General features: G+C 44.2%; 1 protein-coding gene across 8 annotated transcripts in view; it reads right to left on the reverse strand.

The window, feature by feature from the left end:
• The window catches only part of CUX1 (cut like homeobox 1), a 362,320-nt gene that overhangs the window by 101,916 nt on the left and 235,486 nt on the right, over window positions 1-24,918 (reverse strand). For all 8 annotated transcript variants that reach the window (XM_037139195.2, XM_037139194.2, XM_053655326.1 and 5 more), the window contains exon 9: window positions 1,351-1,399. In XM_037139195.2, the coding sequence (XP_036995090.2) occupies window positions 1,351-1,399 (49 nt within the window). The remainder of the gene's footprint in view (window positions 1-1,350; window positions 1,400-24,918) is intronic.

Genomic DNA, 24,918 nt, shown 5'->3' on the forward strand with positions numbered 1-24,918 from the left:
TCCCCAGAGAGCCGGTGACAGCACAGGCTCCAGCACTGGCCTTGCGAGGACCAGACATGGACCTTGGTTTCCGCATCTGCACAGTGGGGATCATAAGAGCACTGACCTCAGTGGGCTGCGGTGAGGTTTAAGTGACTCTTCGTGTGAGGTGCTTAGAACAGAGCCAGGCACAAAGTTAGTTACTGGAGAATTGGCAGCTCTTCCTCCTACTGCCAGGATAACTGTTATGTGAAGCTGCTATCTCGGGGCTTCGCTCCATGCCTCTCTCTCCTGGGCCCTTTGCATGGGCCAGGCCCAGGATCCCCAGGGGTGAGTCTGGGTGCGAGACACAGAACCCACAAAGTTCTTCTTAAAGAAAAAAGGAAATCCACACATCTCCTTGGGCCATTCTTATGCATAAACTAATTTTTCACATTCCAATAGACTTGAGGATGATTTTATTGGTCAAAGAACAGATAACTACACTCTCTGCATTTGCCACGGTCTGGGTAGCAATTCCAGTCAAGGGGTGGGCATGCTGTGGAACTTCCCAAAAGTGGGAAGCGGAGACCACATACCCAGGAAGGACTTTGACCCTGTGGGGGGCTGTGCTTGCCTGGGCCCCAGAGGCACTCTGCTAAGCTCTCCTGTGCTTGTGTCTGCCCTAAAACTGAGTGGGGGGGGGGATCACTGGTGGCCTTCTGGGGCTGAGCGGCATCACGGCTTTAGCTGCTTCTCCCTACAGAGAAAATAAATAGGGACACCTCTTTCTTTCCAAAACAGCAGTACCATTTGCTGAAGCAAAATGTTTTCGCATTCTACAGAGTCCTTGGGGAAGGGAGAGGTTCTACGAGGTGGCCAAATTTTTTAGGCAACTGAGTATTTGGAGCCACTCAATATTGTATGCCTACTTCATGTCAGACACTGTGTAGGGTAGTTCCCACAAGGCACTGTGCCAACTAAGTGCCAGCCACGAGGAGGTTGTCGGCTGGAGGCCCTCTCCAGACAAGTGGCTTCAACCCAGTGGAAGGGGAGACAGACTTCTCTACGGCATAACCCACGGGTATGAGCTGCACAGCGTAACAGCTGCCACACCAACAGAGGCAGGTGTTGAGGACATGAATTAAGAAAAAGAACAAGGGGTAGTCGCTTTGCAGTAGACGTTCACCAGGGGATGTCGAGGATGCGAGGGCCACATCCAAGAGTTTGCCTGTGACTTTTCATGTACTTCTCAAGACATCAGGAAAAGTGTCACCATTGATGGCTGTATGTAAAAACATGAGAACTGGCCTTCAAATTTAGAAGCATTTTCCAAGAAGACGAACGACTACGCTATTGCGATTTTATGCCTGAAGCTATCAAACATCCTACCTGGTTTGCTCTTTCAAGGTCCGTCATGATCATTTCGATTTCGTCGGCCCTGGGAGGTGAGAGGAAGAGAGTGCATTAGTTAGTAGTGAGATGGGCTCGGGGGTGCCCATGATCCTGTAGGTACACATTCCAGGCAGAGTCCCCAGTTTGGGGGAGAGGAGCCGTGCATGACCGTGAGGGCCACTGCCATTCGCTGAGCGGAGGTGGGCTTGCCCTGCGGAAGGGCCTACGGAGCACCTGCCCTCGCAGCGCTGCCAGTCTTGTCAGGGACGGAGAACATAAAGAGATAAAATATGGTGTTCTGCCAAGAGACTGAACAGAGCTCTGAACAGAACACTCTGGAAAAACAGGAGGGACAGGTGAATTTTCCTCGGAAGAGCGGATTTGGAAAGGCTTCAGAGGAGGTCACGTGTGAGCTGGGCTCTGAAGGACTAGTAAAAGTTTGCTAGGACCGAGGGAACCGTGAGAAGGCGGAGGGGAGGACGGAAACCCAGGTTGGGGGGCACTGCAGTCTGCTCTGTAAACCACCGAGTTCCCCATCACCATCTTGGCTGCTCGCACACAGGCAGTTTCCGGGTGATTTTATTTTTCATTTTAAAAGCATGTCCTTAAGTAATTTGAAGGCAATAATGTGGTTCCAACATACAGCACATTGTGAGAGAGAGAGAGGGAGAGAGAGAAAAAAAATGCTGAGAATCCTACTGAGAAGAGTGTGGTTAACTTCAAAAGTCTGTGGGAGGTTAGGACTGGACACCCGGGCAACACACTGGCCCCTACTTCTGTTAGCACAGGCCCCAGTGACAGGGCCCCTGTCGGGGAGCCCACACCAAGACCGGCTGCAACCAAGGAAGGTTTCGCACACCCGTGGAGGACGGACTGGAATGTAACAGTCCCAGATCCACAATGGGGCTCAGGGCCCACTCCTGCTGGGGCCTCCTCATACTGCATTCCCTGTGGGCCTGGGTCTCTGCTGGCCACAGGGCTCAGTCCTATCCCTTGGTGCCATGCACTTGGCTTTTCTCCATGAAGTCTCTTGCCACCTCCCCCCTCAGCCCACCACCCAATCCAATGGCCCTGTGCTCGAATAACTCCTACCACTGTGGCCCCTAAACAACCCTGACCTGTGCTATCTGCCTGGATTACCCCCCACTCCTGGGGACCTCATCTCCTACTTCTGCCCCCTCCCAGGCCTTTCCCAAATCCGCCCAGTGGCTCCATCTAAGGGAGCAGTGTAGCCGAGTCCCCTCCCCTCCCTCCTCACATCTGTGTATCTCCTTTGCCCCCATCTCTGGTGCATGCACAGGGCCTGGCATCAGGCTGGAGGCCAGAGTCCTGAACGCAGCCTGTCCTGCCAGTGGGGGGTCAGTCTACTTCCTGGGACAGCCTGAGGCACCTGGACTTTTGTCCCCCAAACCTGCTTCTCTGGTACTACCCTTGATACCAAGAGTTATACAACTGTATTCAGGCTCTGGCTGGCTGTTTTTTGCCGTCTCCTGCACCTAAGGCTTTTCCAGCCTTAACCGCACAGTGCGATTGGAAGCAATCTTATCAACTCCCAGCAGCCCAAATGGGGTAACAGATGCCTTGTGATCAGGTTCGAGGCTCACTGTATCTGTTTGAAATAGTATCCTGCTTTCAGACTGGACTGAGACAAGTCTGAAACAACTCAGAAAACGGCCCAGTTAAATGAAGTTATTTTTAGGATGACTTCCTGAAGAAGGCAGTGTCTCTGGAAGACACACACCCCAGCGGGGCCTCTGCAGTGCAATGCTGGGTGCAAGGGGGGGCGCGGGCCGCTTAAATTACTAAACATCTCACCGCATCATCTGAAACGGAAACCTCCAAGATCTCAGAAAAAAATGCTGAACAAAGAAAAGACAGTCTAATGACGACAGAGGATAAAAAAAATCATAAAAGGCATTACAGGTCTGAAACACGAAACAGGAAAGGAGCTTGATGGAAAGTCCATACAGAAAGCTGCTATCCTGACAAGCTGCTGGTGCAGCCCAACCTTCACTGGTTACAAGGTGAAATAAAAAGTGAACAAACTTTTACTATGGGCAAATCACAGTTCTGAACTTTAATCAAACAGTTATACCTATATATTTACAAACCCTAGACATATACACGGCAAACTTCCCCCCTGCTGGCATCAATCTTTCATTCGCTCTCATCCCATGAATGTTTCTAACACCCCTGAGTTCCTGGCCTTGGGTGGGGGCTATGGGACGGGCACACAGAGGTGACTCCTGCAGACCTTGCCAGTACTGCATACTCACAAGAGAAGGATGAAAACGCTCAGCTGCTGAGCTCTCAGGACAAAGTGAAGAAGAAAGGCACATGGCAGGTGTTATATGTATTTTGCTGAATGAAGGAAGGAAGAGGAGGGAGGAGCATGACCCCAGGTCCCAGAGGAATCAGTGATCACTCCCCTCCACCAGGAAGATCCTCTGGCCAGAGCTTCATCTTTAATTCTCTGGAGTCCCCATCCTGTGGGTTGAGAGATCAGGGGTAGAGGTGTGGCTGCCTGCGGGGGGTGGGGCACCGGCCCACCCTCGCCTGTTTTTATTCACTCTTCAAACCTTGCCTGGCTCTGCCACTGGCTAAAGGGCCAGTACAGGGTCAGACACAAGCCAAGGCTGGAGAAGAGAGGAGCACTCAGGGGCACGGTTTCACCGAGAAGCTGGTTCGGCAAGGCTGGGACCCATGGGGGCTAGGAAGTGGTGTACAGACTCTGCCAGATTTAGGGGATCTGGGTGGGCTTGGGGCCTCCCTAGACAGTTGATGGTTTTGGGTGCTCAGTAATATGCCTAATATCCAGTAAATATAGCATTTCCAAAAGGTTTCAAGTCACTTATAATGAATCAGTTACAATTAAACAGGAAGATGCCTTCGCAGCAGTCTGAGGCAACCCCTGGAAATAAATTTCAAGTTTTTCCATCTTGCGGTTGGTTTAACTTTAGTCACTAAGCAACCACTAAACTGACCAAAATATTGAATGTGATAACAACTACTGTGCTTACCTTTCATTACGAGAGCAACTCTCATATTTCCAAAGCTTTCAAAGCTACAGTCAACACTGAGCTCTGCTGTCCAAAAGCAGGGCTGCTCAACACCAGGCGTCCCGATGCCAGCGGGGCCCAGCGAGGCCCAGAGGGGCTGTGGCGCCCCTTCACCCAACGGGCCAGAAACCAGAGAAGGAGACAAGGGAAGGAACCAGGGAGCAGTGGGCAAGGAAACATTCAAATTATTATTTTGAAAGTCTGTTGGCTGGTGATTGTTTTCAAGGAGCATGCTTTTTGAAAGATCAAAAATACATCTGGCAAGGCATTTAAATGAGATTGGGGCTTTTGAAGATGTGAAGTGTACCACTGGCACCTATAGACCAGGACCAAAATGGCGGGGTCTTCGACCACCTGTGCTGGTCTCAACTTAGAACACACGCCTGTTCAACCCACTCCTCCCCAAACCTCTGCCCCCGCCCTCCCAGCAAGATCAGTCCTCCCAGATAAACTACCCTACAGAAATGCCCAGAGGTTAACACTACAACTACACACGTTATCTGAAAAGTGCAGTAATGAATTAAAATGCCATGTGCTCTCATGGCAGCATGTCAACAACATTCCGAAGGTGTTTCATTCTTTTCATCTTGAAGGCTCAACTATCCCATCGGAATCTGGAGCCTGACATTAGTCTAAAATCACTTATTTCCCAAGTTCTGAATAACCACACATACTGTTTACTCAGCAAAACTATTTATTTTAAAATTTTAGTCCTCTCACTTTTTCATGAGCTGGCAAAACAGCTTTCCCTGATCTATTAACCTGCACAGCATTATGCTCCACTCCAACTTCAAAGGGCAAAAAACTTCAGCCTGGCCTAGAATGCTTGGTTCATTCAATCAGTTCCCTACAGATCATTTCAGGGTATTCTCTGCACTAGCACACAATTTTTATAAGGAACTTAAAAGGACGTGGTCAAGGTTGATGGAAGGGAAATTACATCCACACTAGAAACTCTGTATTTACTTTCACACTAGCCCCCTGAGTGCTAAGGGAATGCACCAGGGCAAGGCTGGCGCATATTTCAATACCCAAACACTCACACTGCCACCAGGAGCCACAAGACAAAGTGCATCTACTAGCAGTTAAAGAAGTGTCCTGGCCGCCTTCAAAGATCAGTGAGTCGTCTTGGATCCAAGTCAAAAGCCAAGTCTCAATACTAGGTTGTAAAGTTCTTGAGCATCAAAAGAGAAAATACCTGAAGATTAATTCTCTCTGATTTAAAAATCTTAAAAACAAAAGCTTCAGTAGATATGTGTAATAAAGTGAAATCTAGTCCCTCCACCTGGAGGCTGTTTCGTGGCCTCATTTGCCAGGAAGGCGGATCGCTTTCCTGACAGCTTACACATCAGACCAGGCTCGCTTAGCACAAGGAGGCAGAGGAGACACTGAAGCAGGGTTCACTGGACCAGCATCAGAAAGAGCAGGAAGGAAAAGGACGTGGCCAGAGGGTCGGGTGCTGAGGAAGCTTTCTTGGCTATAGGTCTAGAATCCCCTTAATGGGGGTGGGGGATCCTCAGGAAAGGCATTTCTCTCTGCCCCCGCATGGGTACAGAGGTGAGGAGCTGGGCACAATGCAGAAGTGTGGTCTCTGCATGGAAAGGCTGGTTTGCAGTCCCACGTGACAGCCAAGCAGGACTGTACCCAGAGAAAGTGGTGCTGTGCCCTCCTCCTGCACAGGCACCGACCTGCCCTGACGGGGCTGGGTCACAGACTGGGAAGGGGGTGGGGGGACAATCTCTGCTCAACGCCTTCTGAGCGCCTACTATGTGCCCCAGCTGATGGGAAACAAAGGCCCCAGGTAGAGTCAGCAATGCTTAGCAGCGGTGGCATTTGCCTTATCAGTTACTGCCTTCTCAGTGCTGGGCACAGGGAGGTGAAGAGACCCGAGTAAGTTCAGTACAGTGGCAGCCCAGAATGAGGGACAAACAGCTTTGCAAACATGCGGGGCAAGGTCTCACCAAGGAGAGAATGGGGTCTGTATCCTGGAAGATGAAGGCAAGTTTGCTGGGCAGAGAACAGTAGGGCCAAGAGAGGAACAACCAGACAGAGGAAGAAATTCCACATGGTGGTGCCCGTTAAATTCTGTCACAGCTTCACGGTCGTCTCTTGGGTCTTCAGGGTTCCCTGTGCCCTCACCTGCACACGACGACAGGCGAGGCTCCTCCGGCCCCTCCGGCCCCTCCGGCCCCTCCTGTTTCTTTCTCTAGGGCTGCGGCCCTGACTGATGCTTCCACAGCCACGCGACAGCGAGAGTGACAGGGGGGTCCCTGCCTGGTGTCCAACTTCAATGGCAATGCACCAGAAGTTTCACTGTTAAGCATGTTGCTGATTTTCAACTTTAAATATAAATGTTTCTCTTTTGTTAATGAAATACACAGTGGTTTCTATTTTATTAAGATTTTAAAATAAAAGATGGATATTGATCTCATTAAGTACCTTTTACGTATTTATGGAGCTAATTAAATGGTTTTTCTCCTCTGACCCACTATAATGGTAAATTATAGTTATTTGCTTTCTGGTTGGTTGTGGTGTATAACACATTCAATGTTCTCTTGAATTCTGTTTGCCAATATTTTAAATAGTGTTTTTTCCATAAATATTTATATATGGGATTGACCTTTGTCTTCTGTCAGGCGAAGTCATATAAACACTTTTAAAGCATTCCCTTCTCTTTGGGGACAAAGTGAGCGATCACAGATTTGACGACATCACTCTTAGAAAACCCAAGCCCGCACCCCAGCTGTACAGCTGGGACAGCACTGCCAGGAGGGCGGACCTCCTGCAGGCCGCCTCTCTGTCACCCCTAGCCTGTATTTCTCAACACCTCCTCTCCCATGAGGCCTGTGGCCTCTTCTGCCAGGACGAGTCCTTCCCCTGGGGGTTGGTCTTTGAATCCAGTCTGCTTCAGATGGCTTGGTGGATTCCAAGAGCTTCTTTTGGCTCTCTCCCTCCCAGTTAGACCCAAAGTGTCCTTTGGGTCAGGTCCTCTCCTCCTCCCTGTGGGACCAATTCTGCAGGAAGCAGAGGATCAACAGCCGATTACAGAATGACCTCCTATAAACATCTTTTTCCAGCTTTATTTCCCAAGTGTCAAACAACCTAGTCTTTCAAACAAAGATACCTAAGTGCACAACTGCTTCCTCATCAGAGCCATTGTACCGAAATTTATTTTGTTTCTTGCAAATGTGTTTTTTACATTTTATTAGTAATACACATCCCATGTAAATTTCCTTCTGTAGCTCAATCAATACTCTTCACAGACTCTTGAGTCCTACTCTGTTCCCTGAGACCGTCATGCTTGTCCTCACATTTGCCTGTCTGCTGAGGTCCCCACGGCAGCTGCTGTCACCACCCAGGGCTCTGCTCTGTAGCCATCCTCTGAAAAATCTCCTGGCTGTCTCACTCCCCATCATCCACTTGTTTTAGTTTGTATTGCACTTAGACCCATCTCAAGGTATCTTGTTCATACATTGATAACTTGTTGACTTATTGCTATAATTCCAGAGGGACACGGGAGGCACCCACTAAATACTGATTAATCAAATATGCAAACTAACATCTGTGCTACCCAAGTCCACTGTGCTGTGGACAAATAATTCACTGGCCGGTGTGTTACAGAGCAAAAAGTGTAGGGGTATTCTGCCAAGTTGTAAATATGACTTTTAAGAAAACAGTCTCTAAGTTGTTTTTTGCAGAAAGAAAATAATTCCCTTCTCTTATCACTTTTAATAGCCTTTGAAAAAGAAGGCAACAGTCTCCTTAGAAAAAGGTACTTAAAGACCCATTGCTGAAGCATGCAAACATTATAAAAATAAAACCCGAGTTAGGCTTCCTCTGCTCTGTCGACTGTCAGGCTGGCTCAGCTAGGATCCACACAGAGCTGGCCATGAACTGGGGTCTTAGCAAGCCCGACTGGGAGGGCAGGGAGAGAGGAGGGATGGAGCACGATCAGTCACTCGGGGACAAATCTCCTTGACGGTGCTCATCTGTATGCCCCCTGCTACCTTCCCTCTCCCACCTGGTGAAGCCACCTCTGCACTGGTGGGAGGGCGGCGCAGAGGCAAAGTGGCCCAGCATCCTTCTGAGCCCCCATTAAACATGTCACTAGAGAGGACCCACTCCTCCCTGATCAAATGTGGTCCTGGGCAGAGAGACAGTGGGAGAGCTTGACCCTTAGGGATAACCTTCTGGAAATCACAGTTTTTATTCTAGTTGGAAATGAAACTGGGTTGGGAGAGAGTTAATCGGCCAGAATGTCACCTCTGCCTGCTCAGAAACCAACTGCAATTTGTTCATTTTTATGACCGTCATATTAAATTTAAATGATACAACAGTAAAATCAATTTTAGTTAAGCTTCTTCTTTTCAATCTCAAATGGGAAGAAAATTTCCCTTATTGCCCTGCTATTTAGCCAACTTGTTTATATAAAATGACATAAATAGTATCCTCCTTTAGTTTAATCCGAGTCTAGGTGACAAACAAGTGTGCAGAAGGCAAACAAGGTCTTCTGCAGCTCACACAGGGTTGACTTTCTGCCTGTACCACACCAATTGGGCAGCTCTAGCAGACCAGTCACTCACCAGAGTATGACCCTCTGACCTCTGACCCGAGTGACCATCACTCAGGCTTCCATCTTCTCTGAGCAGGGACATGGCACAGCTGTTGCCAGAGAATTAGCTTATGAGATTGCGTGATTCATTCTGCTGTGAGACCACCGAAGGCTTTAGGGCTAAGCGTCTGGATTAATCTGCAGATGCTTCCTGCCGTTTCTCTCCAGTTCTAACACTGTTGCTTTAAGGACAACGGAGAGCAGGTTGGATGTGAAGATCTCATTCTTTCCTTAAATTGGGTGCCACAGGGTTACGAGTGGGCTTGGAGGGACTGGAGGTAAAATTAAGAAAACGGTGGTCCAGGGAACCAGCAGGGCGCCGCCGGCAGCGCGAGTGGACCAGAATCCTCCCCGCCGGCCTTTGGGTTGTTTGACTTCGAGCAGACCTTAGAGCTCGAGAGCCATGTGCACGGGAGGAGCGGAACAGTCTTTCTCAGAGAAATTGGCATAGGATAAAATAAGAACATTAAAGGAGTAGAACAGGGCTTCATAAACCATAAAGAGCCCTGGCTAGGTATAGCTCAGTGGATTGAGTGCAGGTCTGTGAACCAAAGGGTTGCCGGTTTGATTCCCAGTCAGGGCACATGCCTGGGTTGCAGGCCAGGTCCCCAGTGGAGGGCATGTGAGAGGCAACCACACATTGATTCTTCTCTCCCTCCCTTCCTCCCTCCTCTCTAAAAATAAATTAAAAAAATCTAACAAACTCCCCCCTGCCAAAGACCTGTGCGCATATTCATTATTACTGCTGCACATGAAAATCAAGAGCTTTCTCTTCTGGTCACAGCTAATTTTCAATACCTGAGACCACTAGATGGTAGTCGTAAACACTCATGACATTAAGCAGCCCAGTTTTCCAGCCTGAATCTGTTCGAACTTCTAGATTCAACTACAAACTTACAGGAACTACAGAGGAACATGCTCAGCCGCATCTGGGGATGCTGTTGGCAGAACCCAGACTCGGGAAATTCTTCAAGACACATGAACCGGTTTTGTACACAAATAAATCACAAGGAAAAAGAGAGGGAGAGGAATCTAGAAAATGAACAAGACTTACTAGGCATACTAACTAGTCACAACGTGTGGGTCTTATTTGGATCTTGATTTGAACAAATTTAAACAATGAAACCATGATGACGTTTAGGGATAGTTTGAAATTTAAGTACCAATGATACTAAGAAATTAGTTTTTGATGTGGTAGTAGTATTGGGGCTGTATTAAAAATAAGAGTCCTTATTGTACGGATATACATGCTAAACATTTATAGGTAAAATGAAAGGATTCTGAAGGAGCTTCAAGATAAAATGGGGGTGGGGAGGGGACAAGTGAGACGGGATCAGCTATGAATGAAACGGCAGGAACTGCCGAAGAGGCACCTGGGGTCCTGTCCTCTACTGTATGTTGGAAATTTAACATGGCAAGGGAAAAATAAGATGATAAAAAAGCAAAGGCCATCACGGCGGTTTTGCATCCCTCCGTCACTGCTTGCCAATTACCAAGCCTGTACTGATGCTGAGTGCTGTGCTCTACTCCATCTGCACAGAACTGAGGTGTGAGTGAGCTAGCGCCCGGGGAGGCTGCAGTGAGGGCCCTGGAAGGAATACCAGTTAGAGAGGGCGTCCCCTGCTGGAAGTCCAGCTCTGCCTGAGACTCAGTACTTGGGTATTTGGCAAACTTTAGTTAAGACAGTTAACTTCTCAGATGTCAATTTACTCACTTATCAAAGAAGAAGAAAAAAGTGTATATGAAAAGCACTTCTCTGTAAGAAGAATGTGAAAAAAATCACATATGGGTATTTTTCTTTGATATAGAAAAAGATTGTTTGCTGAGAACAGAGTCTGGGAGGAGAATGGATTCTGGAGGGGACAGTCTGGAGGAGACACAAGTCCCATCCTTCATCCCGCCAGGAAAGGGGCTCTCAGGAGCTGCTCCCACGTGGACAGTGGAGGAAACTGAGGCCCACCTGCCTACCTTTCCCCGAATGCCTCTCTTCCCAGGGAGCTTGCACAGACTGTTCCAGAATCTTTAAACAATACCAGCAGGCTAATGCTGCTGATTCTTTAGATTTTTAAAAATGTTTTGGGAGGGCTGTTGATATGTATTTTTAAAGGCTCCTTCACATATTTAGTGTAAAATTTGTCAGCACATCTTTCCAGAGGCTGGAGCACTGCCTGCCCCATTTGAGTGTCTGCTCTCTTGGGACTGCCTTTCAGGTCTTGTTCCCCTTCGCCTGTTTGCTTTACCCTATGAACACGCTGCCTACGGCCGACAGGTGCTGACCAAGTGGCTGTGCAGGAGAACCCACAGGATTCCTGGCACTGCGCCTACATCTCTCAGCGTCTCCTGCAGCGCACAGAGGATGCACTGCTAGCATTCCCAGAGGAACTGCTCTGGTGCCATAGTGGGGACACTGAGGCCCAGGGTGGAGTACTGACAAGGGAGCTCAACGCCACTGTGAGCAGATGGTCTAGGGTAAGAACCCTGCTTTTTCCTCCCAAATGTAAGGGATTCTAATTACCCCCTTTCTCCCTTAAGTACTGCTTGATAGAACTGTTAAGAAAAGGTTTGGTGGCAGAGAAGCTAACACTAAGAATAAAAAAAGACCTCCGATTGCATACCAGTTATTACTCTCAGTGCCTGCCCCCTCCTTACCTCCAAGCTCAAGCCCACAGTGACTTCCTGGGCCCCAGGCCCCTGTCTGGGGCTCTAGCTGTCCTCCCACCACACCCCTCCTGGAGGCCTTCTGACGACACAGCTCCTCCAGAACCCAAAGCTCCTTCTTCACCTGGGCTTTCTCCAGCAAATTTAATGCTCAGCTTACCTGTGGCTTCAGAGGCCCTCACTGTGTGTGCCCACACTCACCCCACCCCCAGTTGCCTGGCACTAAGGTCAGCTGGTGGTCTCCTTACTCTGCAGGCTGGGAAGTGAAACTGGAGGACAAGGCAGTGAGGGCAACAGCACATTCAGAGGAAAGACAGCATCCTTCCTCTTCTTTTCACTGGCACCAAATGTCTGCATTTCGGGAGCCTAAGTGCCTTTTTTAGGGCAACTTAAACATGAATAATTCAATGGTTCCTATTCTACTTGTGAAGTGTGAGACAAACAATTCCGATGGGGCCAGACTTGCTGGCCCCATGAAGACCGTCCCTTCCCTTCATTCTGACATCATCTGACTTGGCCATGAATCTTTAAGAACACCCTCCATCCTGTCTAATCACTAAAATACCACAAAGGAAGTTCACAATATTCAGACATAGAAAAAAAAATAGAAAGGTTAGTTGAAACATAAAGTTTTCTCTTGTAGCCAAGTAAGCAGTAAGCACACCAGAGCATCCCTGGAAGACTGCATTTTTAAAAATCCTACGTATGGAATGTCTTAGTCGCATCAGGTTATTAAATAGTCAAGCTTTTTATTCAAACCCAAGCCTTAAAAGTATCTTCCTTAGGGAGCTCTACCCTTGAACTTTCAAGATCCATCTTTAGGAAACTTACTGATTCTGTATCTTGTATTAAAACACCTAGAATACTTTTTGGAGAGAGGTGTGATGAAAAGTTTAAGTTAAAGAAACCACCTTTTGGTTTTATTTCAGAACTCGTTTTGGGAGAATTCAATTCGCTTACTGGAGAAGCCAAACTGTCTTTCATATGTTCATGGCTAGGAAAGTCAGCTGAGACAGTCTTGAGGCCCCTCCACCAGGAAGACACACACAGCAGAAAACCGCCCTGTGGCGCAGCCACGCTTGCGATTACGGGCTTATAATGTTGTAATTCTGGACAGGAAACTGGATTTAGTCACTTTTCAAATGAAGGGGAGGGTGCTCCCCAGATTTAACCCTTAGAGAAGAACTCCGGACAGCCAGGTGATAAATTGCTGAGTTTAGTGAAAGTTAAACAATATGATGACAAGAACATCTTGGTCTATGTGTGTCACCCCTTGGGATCTACATGGCAGACCTCAAGTTTGTGAAAAAATATTTACCGTATGTACCCTGGCTGGTGTGGCTCAGTGGACTGAGTGCCAGCCTGCAAACCAAAAGGTGGCTGGTTCGATTCCCTGTCAGGGCACATGGCTGGATTGTGTGGCAGGTCCCCAGTTGGGGGCGTGCTAGAGGCAACTGACTGATGTTTTTGCCGCACATTGATGTTTCACTCTCCCTCTTTCTCCTTCCCTATCCCTCCCTCTGAAGATGAAGAAATAAAATCTTTTTTTAAAATAAGATTTTATTTATTTATTTTTAGAGAGAGGGGACAGGAAGGAGAAAGAGTGGGAGAGAAACATCAATTTGTGGTTGCCTATCATGTGTCTCCTACCAGGGACCTGGCCTGCAACCCAGGCATGTGCCCTGACTGGGAACCGAACCAGAGACTTCTGCTTCACAGGCCTGTGCTCAATCCACTGAGCTACACCAGTCAGGGCAAGAAATAAAATCTTTAAAAAATATTTACCGTATGCTAGGGAATAAAGAACTCATCACTAGTTGATAATTCTGCTAAACAATAGTAGCTACGCTTTGTGAAGGCAGTAGAGAATTGTTGGAAAATCCAAGTAACTTGAAAGAATTCACCAACGGGACTTCCAGCCAAGATGGAGGCGTAGGTGGAAATACTGTGCCTCCTCGCACAACCAAGTTTAAAGACAACAAAGTTTTAGTAACAAAAACGCAGCCAAAACACAGAAAATTGAACTGTACAGAAGTCCGACAACAACAAACCATTCAGCCAGACTGCTAAGAGGGGCCAAGTCTGCGACTCTTGGAGCAGGGTTGGGCAGGAAAGATTGGCTGGACCGACCCAGGAGCACAGGTGGCAGTTGGTAGATCCCAGGTGTGGGGTGGCAACAGGCAGACCCAGTGAGGGCGCAAGGTGGCTGGCTGACAGCGGTCACACATTTGTGTGCAGATAAACCAGGCAAAGGAGCAAGCAGTGAGACAGACAACACAAACCAGGGCCCCAGCCACAGGAATTAAAGCCTAAAAGCACCTACTGGAAAACTTCTGGGGGTTGAGGTGCCTGGAGAGGCTCCCAGCCTCACAGGAGAGTTCATTGGAGAGACCCACAGGGTCCTGTAGGGTGCACAAGCCCGCCCACCCACCCGGGAACCAGTACCAGAAGGGCCCAATTTGCTTGTGGGAAGTGGCAGAGAGGACCAAAATCCGAGAGAGAGCAGAATAAACGCCATTACCCCTCTCTGAACCCACCCCTACATACGGCTGTCACAACCAGTGACCTGGGTTGCCCTGCCCTGGTGAACACTTAAGACTCTGCCCCTCATACCTAACAGGCGCAAACAGACCAAAACATTATGACTCAAGAAGAACAGGTCAAATCCTCAGAGCCAATATTTCTAAGCGACCAAGAGACAGCCAACCTATCAGATGCACAGTTCAAAGCACTTGTGATCAGGACGCTCACAGAACTGGCTGATTTTGGTTGCAAATTAGATGAAAAAATGAAGGCTACACTAAGTGAAATGAAGGAAAATACACAGGGAACCAATAGTGATGGAAAGGAAACTGGGACTCAAATCAATGGAGTGGACCAGAAGGAAAATAGAAACAGCCAAACAGAAAACAATGAAGAAACAAGAATTCAAAAAAAATGCGGAGAGGCTTAGGAACCTCCAGGACATCTGTAAATGTTCCAACATTCGAATTATAGGGGTAGCACAAGGGGAAGAGGAAGAGTGACAAGTGGAAAAGTTATTTGAACAAATAATAAAGGAGAACTTCCCCAATCTGGCAAAGGAAATAGACTTCTAGGAAGTCTAGGAAGCTCAGAGAGTACCAAAGAAGTTGGACCAAAGAAGGAACACACCAAGGCAAATCATAATTACATTAGCCAAGAATAAAATGAAGGAGAGAATCCTAGAAGCAGCAAGAGATAAGGGGACAGTCATCTGCAAAGGAGTTCCCATCAGATTGTCAGCTGATTTCTCAAAAGACACCTTACAGGCAAGAAGGGACTGGAAAGAAGTATTCCAAGTCATGGAATCCAAAGACCTACATCCAAGATTGATCTATCCAGCAAAGCTTTCTTTTAGAATGGAAGGGCAGATAAAGCGCTTCTTAGATAAGGTCAAGTTCAAGGAGTTCATCATCACCAAGCCCTTATTACATGAAATGTTAAAGGGACTTATCTAAGAAAAAGAGGATAAAAAATATGAACAGTGAAAGGACAGCAAACTCATAGTTATTAACCACCACACCGAAAACAAAAGCAATCTAAGAGAACAGCTAGATCAGGAGCGGAACCTGATGATCACATGCAGGGTTAGCAACAGGGGAGTTGGGGAGGAGAAGGTACAGAGAATAAGTAGCATAGACAGTAGGTAGAAAATAGACAGTGGAGAGGACAAGAATAGTATGGGAAATATAGAATCTAAAGAACTTGTGACGCATGGTCATAAACAAAAGGGGGGGGAATGGTGGGGGAGGGGTGTGCAGGGTGGAGGGGAATGAAAGGGGGAAATGGGACAACTGTAATGGCATAATCAATGAAATATATTTTAAAAAAGAGTTCACCAACGGGAATTTGGAGGTTCAGAGCATTTTATAAAGGACTGGGTTTCACTGAAGAGGGAAACGGCAGGGTTGACAATGTAAGGAAGATAGCATTTGAAATCTTGCTCCATGACAACTGTATTCAGTGCTCGTGCAAATAAACTCTTATAAAAATTGTAAAAAAATAAAATAAAATAAAGTAGGGAAGTATAACTTGCTGCTATGCTTGCATATGATGTAGTGACAGTACAGTATGGTGAGGGAACTGCAAATAAAGATATGGTTTCTTTAAAGGTGTCAGAAGGCTCAACGGCTCTGCGTCTGACAGTGAACTTCAGTACGAGAGGAGACAGTCAGGACAGTCAGGACAGGCAGGGTTGGCTGAGGTTTTGGTCTGCCTTCCTTAAATAGATCAGAAAGCTATGGCAGAGATATTATGAATTAGGAAAAAAAGTATCAACAATGAAGAGGAATGTAAGTGAAGAGTTATATCAGTAAATGTAACCAGGCCAAATTCCCTATAAAAATAAACCGCGTATGTGAAGAAAATTCCAAATCTAACAAAATGTAGTAGAAACACATTTAAAAGGCAAAGATTGACTTGATATTTTTAAAAGGCTAAGGTAAGGTTTTGAGCCATACTTGACAATATAATATGTAGCAAACCAAAATTATGAAAAAATAAGTCATATTAAAAAGTACAGTGAATAATAATAAAACACAGCAAGCTTGAACTTGCCTTAAATCCCAAACCAAGAAAATTTAGAGGATCCAAGATGGCAGAGGAAGCTACACTAACCGCCTCCCAGGACCAATCTGGAATTACAACTGAACTGTAGAGAAATCATCCTGAATAAAACTAACTGCGCATTAGCTGAGAGAAGCCTTGTGACCAAAGACAGACAGAAGAAACCACTTCACCACAGCAAGACTGGTAGGGAGTGCCGAGGAGGAGCGAGAGGGCTGGGTGGGATCCCACGGGTGGCAGCTAAAGATCCGGAGATTTATTTCAGCAGTCGAGGGGTTCCCCCTGAGAAGTGTGGGGTCTAAACCCCAAGCTGGGCTCCCCAGCCTACAGCACCAGAGACAGCAGGAGTTACAGAGAGCCTCTTAAAGGGCCAATGCACAAAATTTCATTTGCAGCCACTCACCCTGGGCTCTGGCAGAGGTAGGACAGAGCGGACTAGAGACAGTTGAAGAGAACATGGAGCTGGTGGCTCTGCAGAGAGAACTAAAGAAACAACCGCTAAGTTCCCTGTGCTGAGTCATCCCCCACAGAGCAGAAGCCATCTTTCTCACGCAGAGGCAGAGTGCTCCTTTCCAAGTGGCATTAGCCTGAGGGGAGGCAAAATCCTTGCCCAGAGGAATTATTCTGCCCCAGGTGCTTAGACCAGGCTGCTGATTACAGCTAGAGGCTATATTCCTGATTAGTTTAGCAACTAAGGCTGCCAAAATGGGAAGACAAATATAACCCAAATGAAAGAACAAGAGAATACTTCAGAAGAACTAGATGAAATGGAAGCAAGCAAATTTATCAGAGAGTTTAGAGTAATGATATTCAACAACATGAAAAAAGACACAGAAACCATAAAAAAGGACCTGTCAAAAAATAAAGAATGAAACATCTGAAATAAATAATACACTGGAAGGAATAAACAGTAAATTAGATGAAGCAGAGAATCAAACCAGTGATTTAAAAGACAAGGTACAGAAAAACACTCAGGCAGAGCAGCAAAAAGAAAAAGAATTTAAAAAATGAGGACAACTTAAGAAACACTTTGGACAACATGAAGTGTAACAACATCCACATCATGGGAATACCAGAAGGAGAATACAGCAAGCAAGGTACTGAGACCCTATTTGAAAAAAATAATGACCGAAAACTTCCCTAATGTGGTGGAGGAAAAAGACACAAAAGTCCAGGGAGCTCAGAGAGTCCCAGACAAGTTGGACCCAAAGAGGCCTACAACTAGACACATCATAACCAAAATGACTAGGCTTAAAGACAAGGAGAGGATCCTAAAAGCCACAAGAGAAAAAGCAGATAGTTACCTATAAGGAAGCACCAATTAGACTGTCATCTGATTTCTCAAGAGAAACATTTCAGGCCAGAAGGAAGTGGTGTGAAATATTCAAGGTGATGAGAAGCAAGGACCAAGACTATTTTACCCAGCAAAGTTGTCTTTTAAAATGGAAGGAGAAATAAGGAGCTTCCCAGAGAATAAAAAGCTAAAGAAGTTTGTTAATAACAAACTAGTACTGCAATACATGTTAAATGGCTTGCTTTAAGGAGAAAAAAAAACAACAGAGGAAAATAGTCTAACAATACAATGGCACTAAATACGTATTTATCAATAATTACCTTAAATGTAAATGGCTTAAATGTCCCAACCAAAAGATTTAGAGTAGCTGAATGGATAAGAAAACAAAACCCATATTTATGCTGCCTCCAAGAGACCCATCTCAGATTGAAAGATACACACAGACTAAAACTAAAGGGATGGATCATGCAAAAAGAAATGAAAAAAAGTCTGGGGTAGCAGTACTTATATCCAACAAAGGAGACTTTAAAATAAAGGCTACAATAAGAGACAAAGAAGGACAGTACATAATGACAAAGAGAACAATCCAACAAGAGGATATAATCCTAGTAAACATTTACATACCAAACCTGGAAGCACATAAATGTGTAAAGCAAATCTTGATTGACATACATGGAGAGATCAACAGAAATACAGTCATAGTCAGGGATCTTAACACCCTCCTGACTTCAGTGGATAGATCTTCCAGACAGAAAATCAACAAGGGAACTGTGGTGCCCTTAAATGACACACTAGATCAGGTGCATTTAACTGGTATCTCCAGAGCATTTCACCCCAAAGCAGCAGAATATACAGTTTTCAAGTGCACATGGAGCATTTTCTAGGGTGGACCACATGTAGGACACAAAACAAGTCTCAATAAATTTAAGAAGCCTGAAGTCATATCAAGTATGTTCTCTGACCACAATACTATGAAACTAGAAATCAATCACAAGAAGAACAATGAAACACACACAGAGACATGGAAGCTACATAACATTTTATTAAACAATGAATAGGTCAACAATGAGATCGAGGAAGAAGTCAAAAGATACCTTGAAACAAATGAAAATAAGTGTACAATAATCCAAAATCTGTGGGACACTGGGGAAGCAATGCTAAGAGGGAAATTCATAGCATTACAGGCCTATCTCAAAAAACAAGAAAAAGCTCAAATAAACAGTCTAAATTCACACTTAAAGGAACTTGAAGAAGAACAACAAACAAAGCCCAAAGTGAGTAGAAGGAAGGATACAATTAAGATCAGAGCAGAAATAAATGAAATAGTCTAAAAAATGATACAAAAGATAAATGAATCTAAAACCTGGTTCTTTGAAAATGTAAATAAGATTGACAAACCTTTAGCCAGACTCATCAAGAAGAAAAGAGAAAGGACCCAAATAAATAAAATCAGAACTGAAAGAGGAGAAATAACAACTGACACCAAAGAAACACAAATGACTGTAAGAAAATATTAATAACTATATGCCTACAAACTGGACAACCCAGACAAAATGAATAAATTCCTAGAAATATACAATCTTTCCAAACTAAGTCAGGAAGAACCAGAGAATTTGAACAGACAAATTACACCCAGTGAAATTGAAGCAGTAATCAGAAAACTCCCAGCAAAAGCCTGGACCAGATGGATGGCTCCACAGGTGAATTTTACCAAACATTCCGAGAAGAACTAATGGCTCTCCTTCTCAAACTATTTCATAAAAATCAAGACAAGAGAAGTCTCCCATTTTACGAGGCCAGCATTATCCTAATTCCAAAACCAGATAAAGACATTACAAAGAAAGAAAATTATATGCCAATATCCCTAATGAACCTAGATGCTAAAATTCTCAACGAAATCCTAGCAAATCGAATACAGCAATGAATCAAAAAGATCATATGCCATAATCAAGTGTCATTTATTCCAGGAATGCAAGGTTGGTACAAGATTCACAAATCAATAATTGTGATGCATCACACAAATAAAATGAAGGCTAAAAACCACATGATCATATCAATAGACACAGAAAAAGCATTTGATAAAATCCAGCACCCACTGGTAAAACCTCTTAGCAGAGTGGGATTAGAGGGAACATACCTAAATATAATAAAGGCTATATGTGACAAACCCATTGCTGGCATCATACTCAATGGGCAAAAACTACAATTGTTCCCCTTAAAATCAGGAACAAGAGAGGGATGTCTGCTTTTACCTCTCATTCAAAATAGTACTGGAAGTCCTAGCCACAACAATCAGACAAGAAATAAAAGGTATCCAAATTGAAAAGGAAGAAGTAAAACTGTCATTATTTGCAGATGACATGATACACCAAGAAACTACTAGAACTGATAAATAAATTTGGCAAAGTAGCAGGATACGAAATTAATATCCAGAAATCAGTTGCATTTTTATATGCCAATAACGAACTAACAGAAAAAGAAATTAAGAAAACAATCCCAATCACAATGGCTACAAAAAGAATAAAATACCTAGGAATAAACTTAACCAAGGATGTAAAAGACTCATACTTGGAAAATTATAAGACCCTGAAGAAGAAATTGAAGAATACACAAATAAGTGGAAACACATACTATGTTCATGGATGGGAAGAACTGACATCATTAAAATGTCCATACTACCCAAAGCAATCTATAGATTCAATGCAATTCCTATCAAGATTCCAATGACATATTTCACAGAACTAGAACATTTCAAAAATTTATATGGAACCACAAAAGGCCCTGCATAGCAATAGCAATCCTGAGAGAGAAGAACAAAGTTGGAGGAATCATGCTGCCTAATATTAAACTACACTAGAAGGCCATAGTAATCAGAACAGCATGGTACCAGCATAAAAGCAGACACGTAGATCAATGGAAACGAATAAAGGTGTGAGCACAGAAACAACCTCACACCTTTAGTCAATTAAATTCGACAGAGGAAGCAAGCATATACAATGGGCTAAAGACAGTTTGTTCAATAAATAGTGTTGGGAAAATTGGACAGATAAGTGCAAAAAATAAAACTAGACCACCTTCTTACACCACACACAAGAGTAAATTCAAAATGTTTCAAAGACTTAAATGTTAGACCCGAAACCATACAAATCCTAGAAGAAAACATAGGCAGCATAACCTCAGACATTGTTCATAGCAGTATTTACTGGATATCTCCCCAGGCAAGGGAAACAAAAGAAAAAAAAGAAACAAATGGGACTTCATCAAACAAAAAAGTTTTTGCACAGCAAAAGAAGTCATCAACAAAATAAAAAGACAACCCATAGAATGGAAAAACTTAATTCACCCATACATCTGATAAGGGGTTAGTATCCAAAATTTATAAGGAACTTACAAAACCCAACACGATTAAAAAATGGGCAAAGGACCCGAATACACACTTCTTCAAAGAGGACATACAAATGGCCATTAGACATATGAAGATGCTCAACTTCACTAATCATCAGAGACAAATTAAAACCACAGTGAGATACCATCTCACATTAGTCAGAATAACTGTCATCAATAAATCAACAAACAACAAGTGCTGGCGAGGATGTGGAGAAAGGGGAACACTTTTGCACTGTTGGTGGGAATGCAGACTGGTGCAGTCACTGTGAAAAACAGTATGGAGATTCCTCAAAAAATTAAAAATGGATCTGTGTTCTGACCTAGCGATCTCACTTTTGGGAATATATCTGAAGGAACCTGAAACACTAATTCAAAAGAATGTAAGCACCCCTATGTTCATTGCAGTGTTATTTACAGTTGCTAAGATATGGAAGCAGCCCCAGGGTCCATCAGTAGATGAGTGGATACAACAACTATAGGACATTTACACAGTGGAATTCCACTCGACCATAAAAAAAAAAAGAAGAAAATTTTACCCTTTGCAATAATAATATGGATGGACCTGCAGAACATTTTCACTTATGCCAAGTGAAATAAGCCAGTCAGAGAAAAGAAATTCCATAGGATTTTACTTATATGTGGAATCTAATGAAAAAAACTGAACTAAGAAGCAAAACAGAGACAGACTCACAGATGGAGAGCAGACAACAGCTAATGGGGGGTTATAGGGGAGGAGCATTTGAGCAAAAAAGTAAAGGCTCATATACATGACAACAGTGTGGTGATTGCAGGGAGTGGGGGCATAAGGGGACTAAATGGTAATGGAAAAAATACAATAAAGATTAAATCCCCTAACAGGAAAATTTATAAAGTATGTTAATATAAAAATGGAAAGAAATACAACAGAAGAAACACAGCCCCACTAGAAAACACTGCACCGCCCTGAGACTGTGACAGGTACGGGGTTCCCGGTCACGCGGACTCTGAAAACCAGGCCGGCCGCAGCTGAACTTCAATGGGGGGAATGACTAGAGCCCTTGGTTTATACGAACAGGGCAGACACTTAGAACCGTTGTTATTCTTCATCACTTTTCACAGAGAAATAAGAGATGTTTCTTTTAAAACCGGGAATGAAAGAAGAGGATCAGATGTTCTGGCTGCCACAAAAGTTCACGACTTGCAGGGAATACGGTCACATGCTCAACCGATTCCAGAGTTTCACACAAGCAAATGGGCAGAGAGGCCCCACGAATTCAGCAAAGCCCCATGTTTTCGGTAAAGACATGAAAGCAGTAAACTCCCACGTACCAGTAATAAATATCTAGAAAATGAAATATAATATCTGTCTCATTTATAAAAGGGATATAAATATTAAACATGTGGGAATTAAAATAACATGGCATAAATTCCAGCTACAGAAAATTGAATTACAAAATGCTAGTGGCAAAGAAAGCTAATGATAATATTTCCAATTTGCAGCTGCATTAAAGATAAATAAATACAAATTTATCTTCCAAGTTGACTTATAAAACTTGGTAAAATGACAAGATGCCTAAAGAAAATCAGATGACCAAAATACCAAATGATTTTTCTTTTTAAAACAAGCAAACAAAATACCTCCCCCAAGAATAGTAAACTGGTCGTGTAAGATACCAAAACAGAAAACAAAGAGACATTATTGAAACAGCATGGTGTTTACACTAGAATGAAGAGTTACGTCAATGGAATGAAATCCTAAACAGAAATAATTACATATCTATCTATCTATCTATCTATCTATCTATCTATCTATCTCCGGATATATATATATATATGGATATATATAAATGTTAAACAGTAAAGGAAGAAATCATAAATATGTTTGGGTAAAGTGGATATCAACATAATAATAATATAGAGACACATGTCATATATGCTACAATAAATTCCAGACAGGTTAAAGATATAATAAATCACTAAAAAGTAAGAAGGGGATTTGGAAGGAAAGACTACTTTCTATTACTGAGACTGTATTAAAAATGATTGATAGTGAGGTTGGTGGGACCTATCTCATATATTAAAATTATACACATATATAAGACTGGACAATAAAAACCATTAAAACACACATAAAAGAAAAGCAACTGATAAGTAAAAGTAATGCTAAATGTGAGTGGGTTGTTAAAACCCGTAACGCATGTAGAATTACAAGTCAGTTCCCAGTGAACCCTTGTTCATGGGATGTGAGGAAACACACAGGATAAAGAAGCAGATGGGCACACGGTGAGTTTTTTGTTAACAACTACCAAGTGAACCTTCTGAGGTTCCACCCCGCGTGGCAGAGAACAGCAGAAATCACCTCAACCTGCACCTCACCTTCTGGATTTGGCACTGAAAAGTCTGAGACAAATTTGTTCCCTAGGGCAGACCCGGAGTTGGCCCCGGGTTTAACCTCTGAACTTGGCTGGGGGTGGGCTCATCCCTCTGCAAAGCGACAAGTGAAGGAGCCTTGAAATAGCATCTCTTTTGCTCTTCTAATCTATTTTTCTGAAAAATATTTTAAGAAATTATTTTTTCTAAACAAAAAAAATTCATTATAAAAAAACTAAGATAACCAAAATGTCTACAAATAAAGAATGGTTAAGAAAACTCTAATTCATCAAGAGAAGAAAACAAGATTTGCCATCAAAATGTAAAAACTATGAAATCTTGTCAAGAAAAACAACACAGTACAGCACACAGAACACAGAGCGGCCTCTCCCGAGCATGGCCGGCAGGAGCAGCGGCCTGTGCACAGCAATGCGATGTGTGTACACACAGCTGTGCACACCTGAAATATGTACGAATGCGTGGTCTTGATAGTGAAACAGGGTAGGTAGTGAAAAACACATCTCCAATTTTACTTTTTCTATACACAGGGCTAATTATTTAATAGCAATTAATTAACAGAGACAGACTTGGTAGATGTTCACTTGCATGGTAGGTAGCTGCTAGCTCCCTGAAGGAGCCAGGCTAGAGGGCATCAGAGACACTCAGGATGAGGATGGCGGCTAACATTGCATGAACCCTGGCAGAGGCATTGCTGCGCACTTTGTGCCTATTAACTCTTCCAACTCATGTGGGGGCAGACTTGATTGCAGAACACAAAATCCAGGCCAGGAGAGGTTAACTCACCTGCCTGAAGACCTGCTGTTCAGTGGAAAAGGGAATCAGGTCAGCCCCCAGAGTTGGCCTCTGTACATTCCACCTTCTCTCCGCCGGGCTGGGAGCTGTTTAACTAAAAGTCAGCACAGAAGTACAAACTGCTTTAAAGATACACATGTTCATGAAGATGGCTCCAAAGTGCTTGTTTAATCCACGAGATTCTGAGCTAGAGAGATGGGAACTAGACAGACAACACAAGTCATTCCAGAGAAGCCCTGCGGGAAATGCCTGCGAAGGGGTGGGTCCGATGGCCACCGAGCCTCCAGCAGACTCATCAACGTAAAGGCTACAGAAGCACTAATTAAGTTCTAATTTAATCTGACATTCAAAATTTTAAAAAGGTTACAGTGAAAGAACACCTCTCTCCCCTGTGCCCAGATCTCCTTCCAGAGATTTTGTTTTTTAATTTACAAGCAGACACAGCATACATGATTTTGAACCTTGCTTTTTTCACTTAATTATTTATGCATGTTGGAGATCTTTTCATACTGGTACATAAGGAGGTTTTGCATTTATTTTTTAAAGAGTAATAAACGAAGGCAGACTAACTCAGCAGTCCAGCTAAGGTGAGTCCTAGAAGACCAGAAGCAGAAGGACTTTAGCAGCCTTCACCCTGCCCTGCCCTGCCCTGCCCTGCTCCTCACACAGCTTTGGAGACACAGTTGCTGAGACTCTCACAGGCCAAGTACATTCCACCAGGCTTGAACCAGCAACCTGGCTGCATGTCGTGAGAATTATGAATCAGAAAACCCTTCATCTGGTACTTTTAAACTTGGCATTGAGAA

Source organism: Artibeus jamaicensis, unplaced genomic scaffold, assembly GCF_021234435.1.
Source record: "Artibeus jamaicensis isolate MK-2021 breed Jamaican fruit bat unplaced genomic scaffold, CSHL_Jam_final contig_956, whole genome shotgun sequence".
Taxonomy (NCBI): Eukaryota; Metazoa; Chordata; class Mammalia; order Chiroptera; family Phyllostomidae; genus Artibeus; species Artibeus jamaicensis.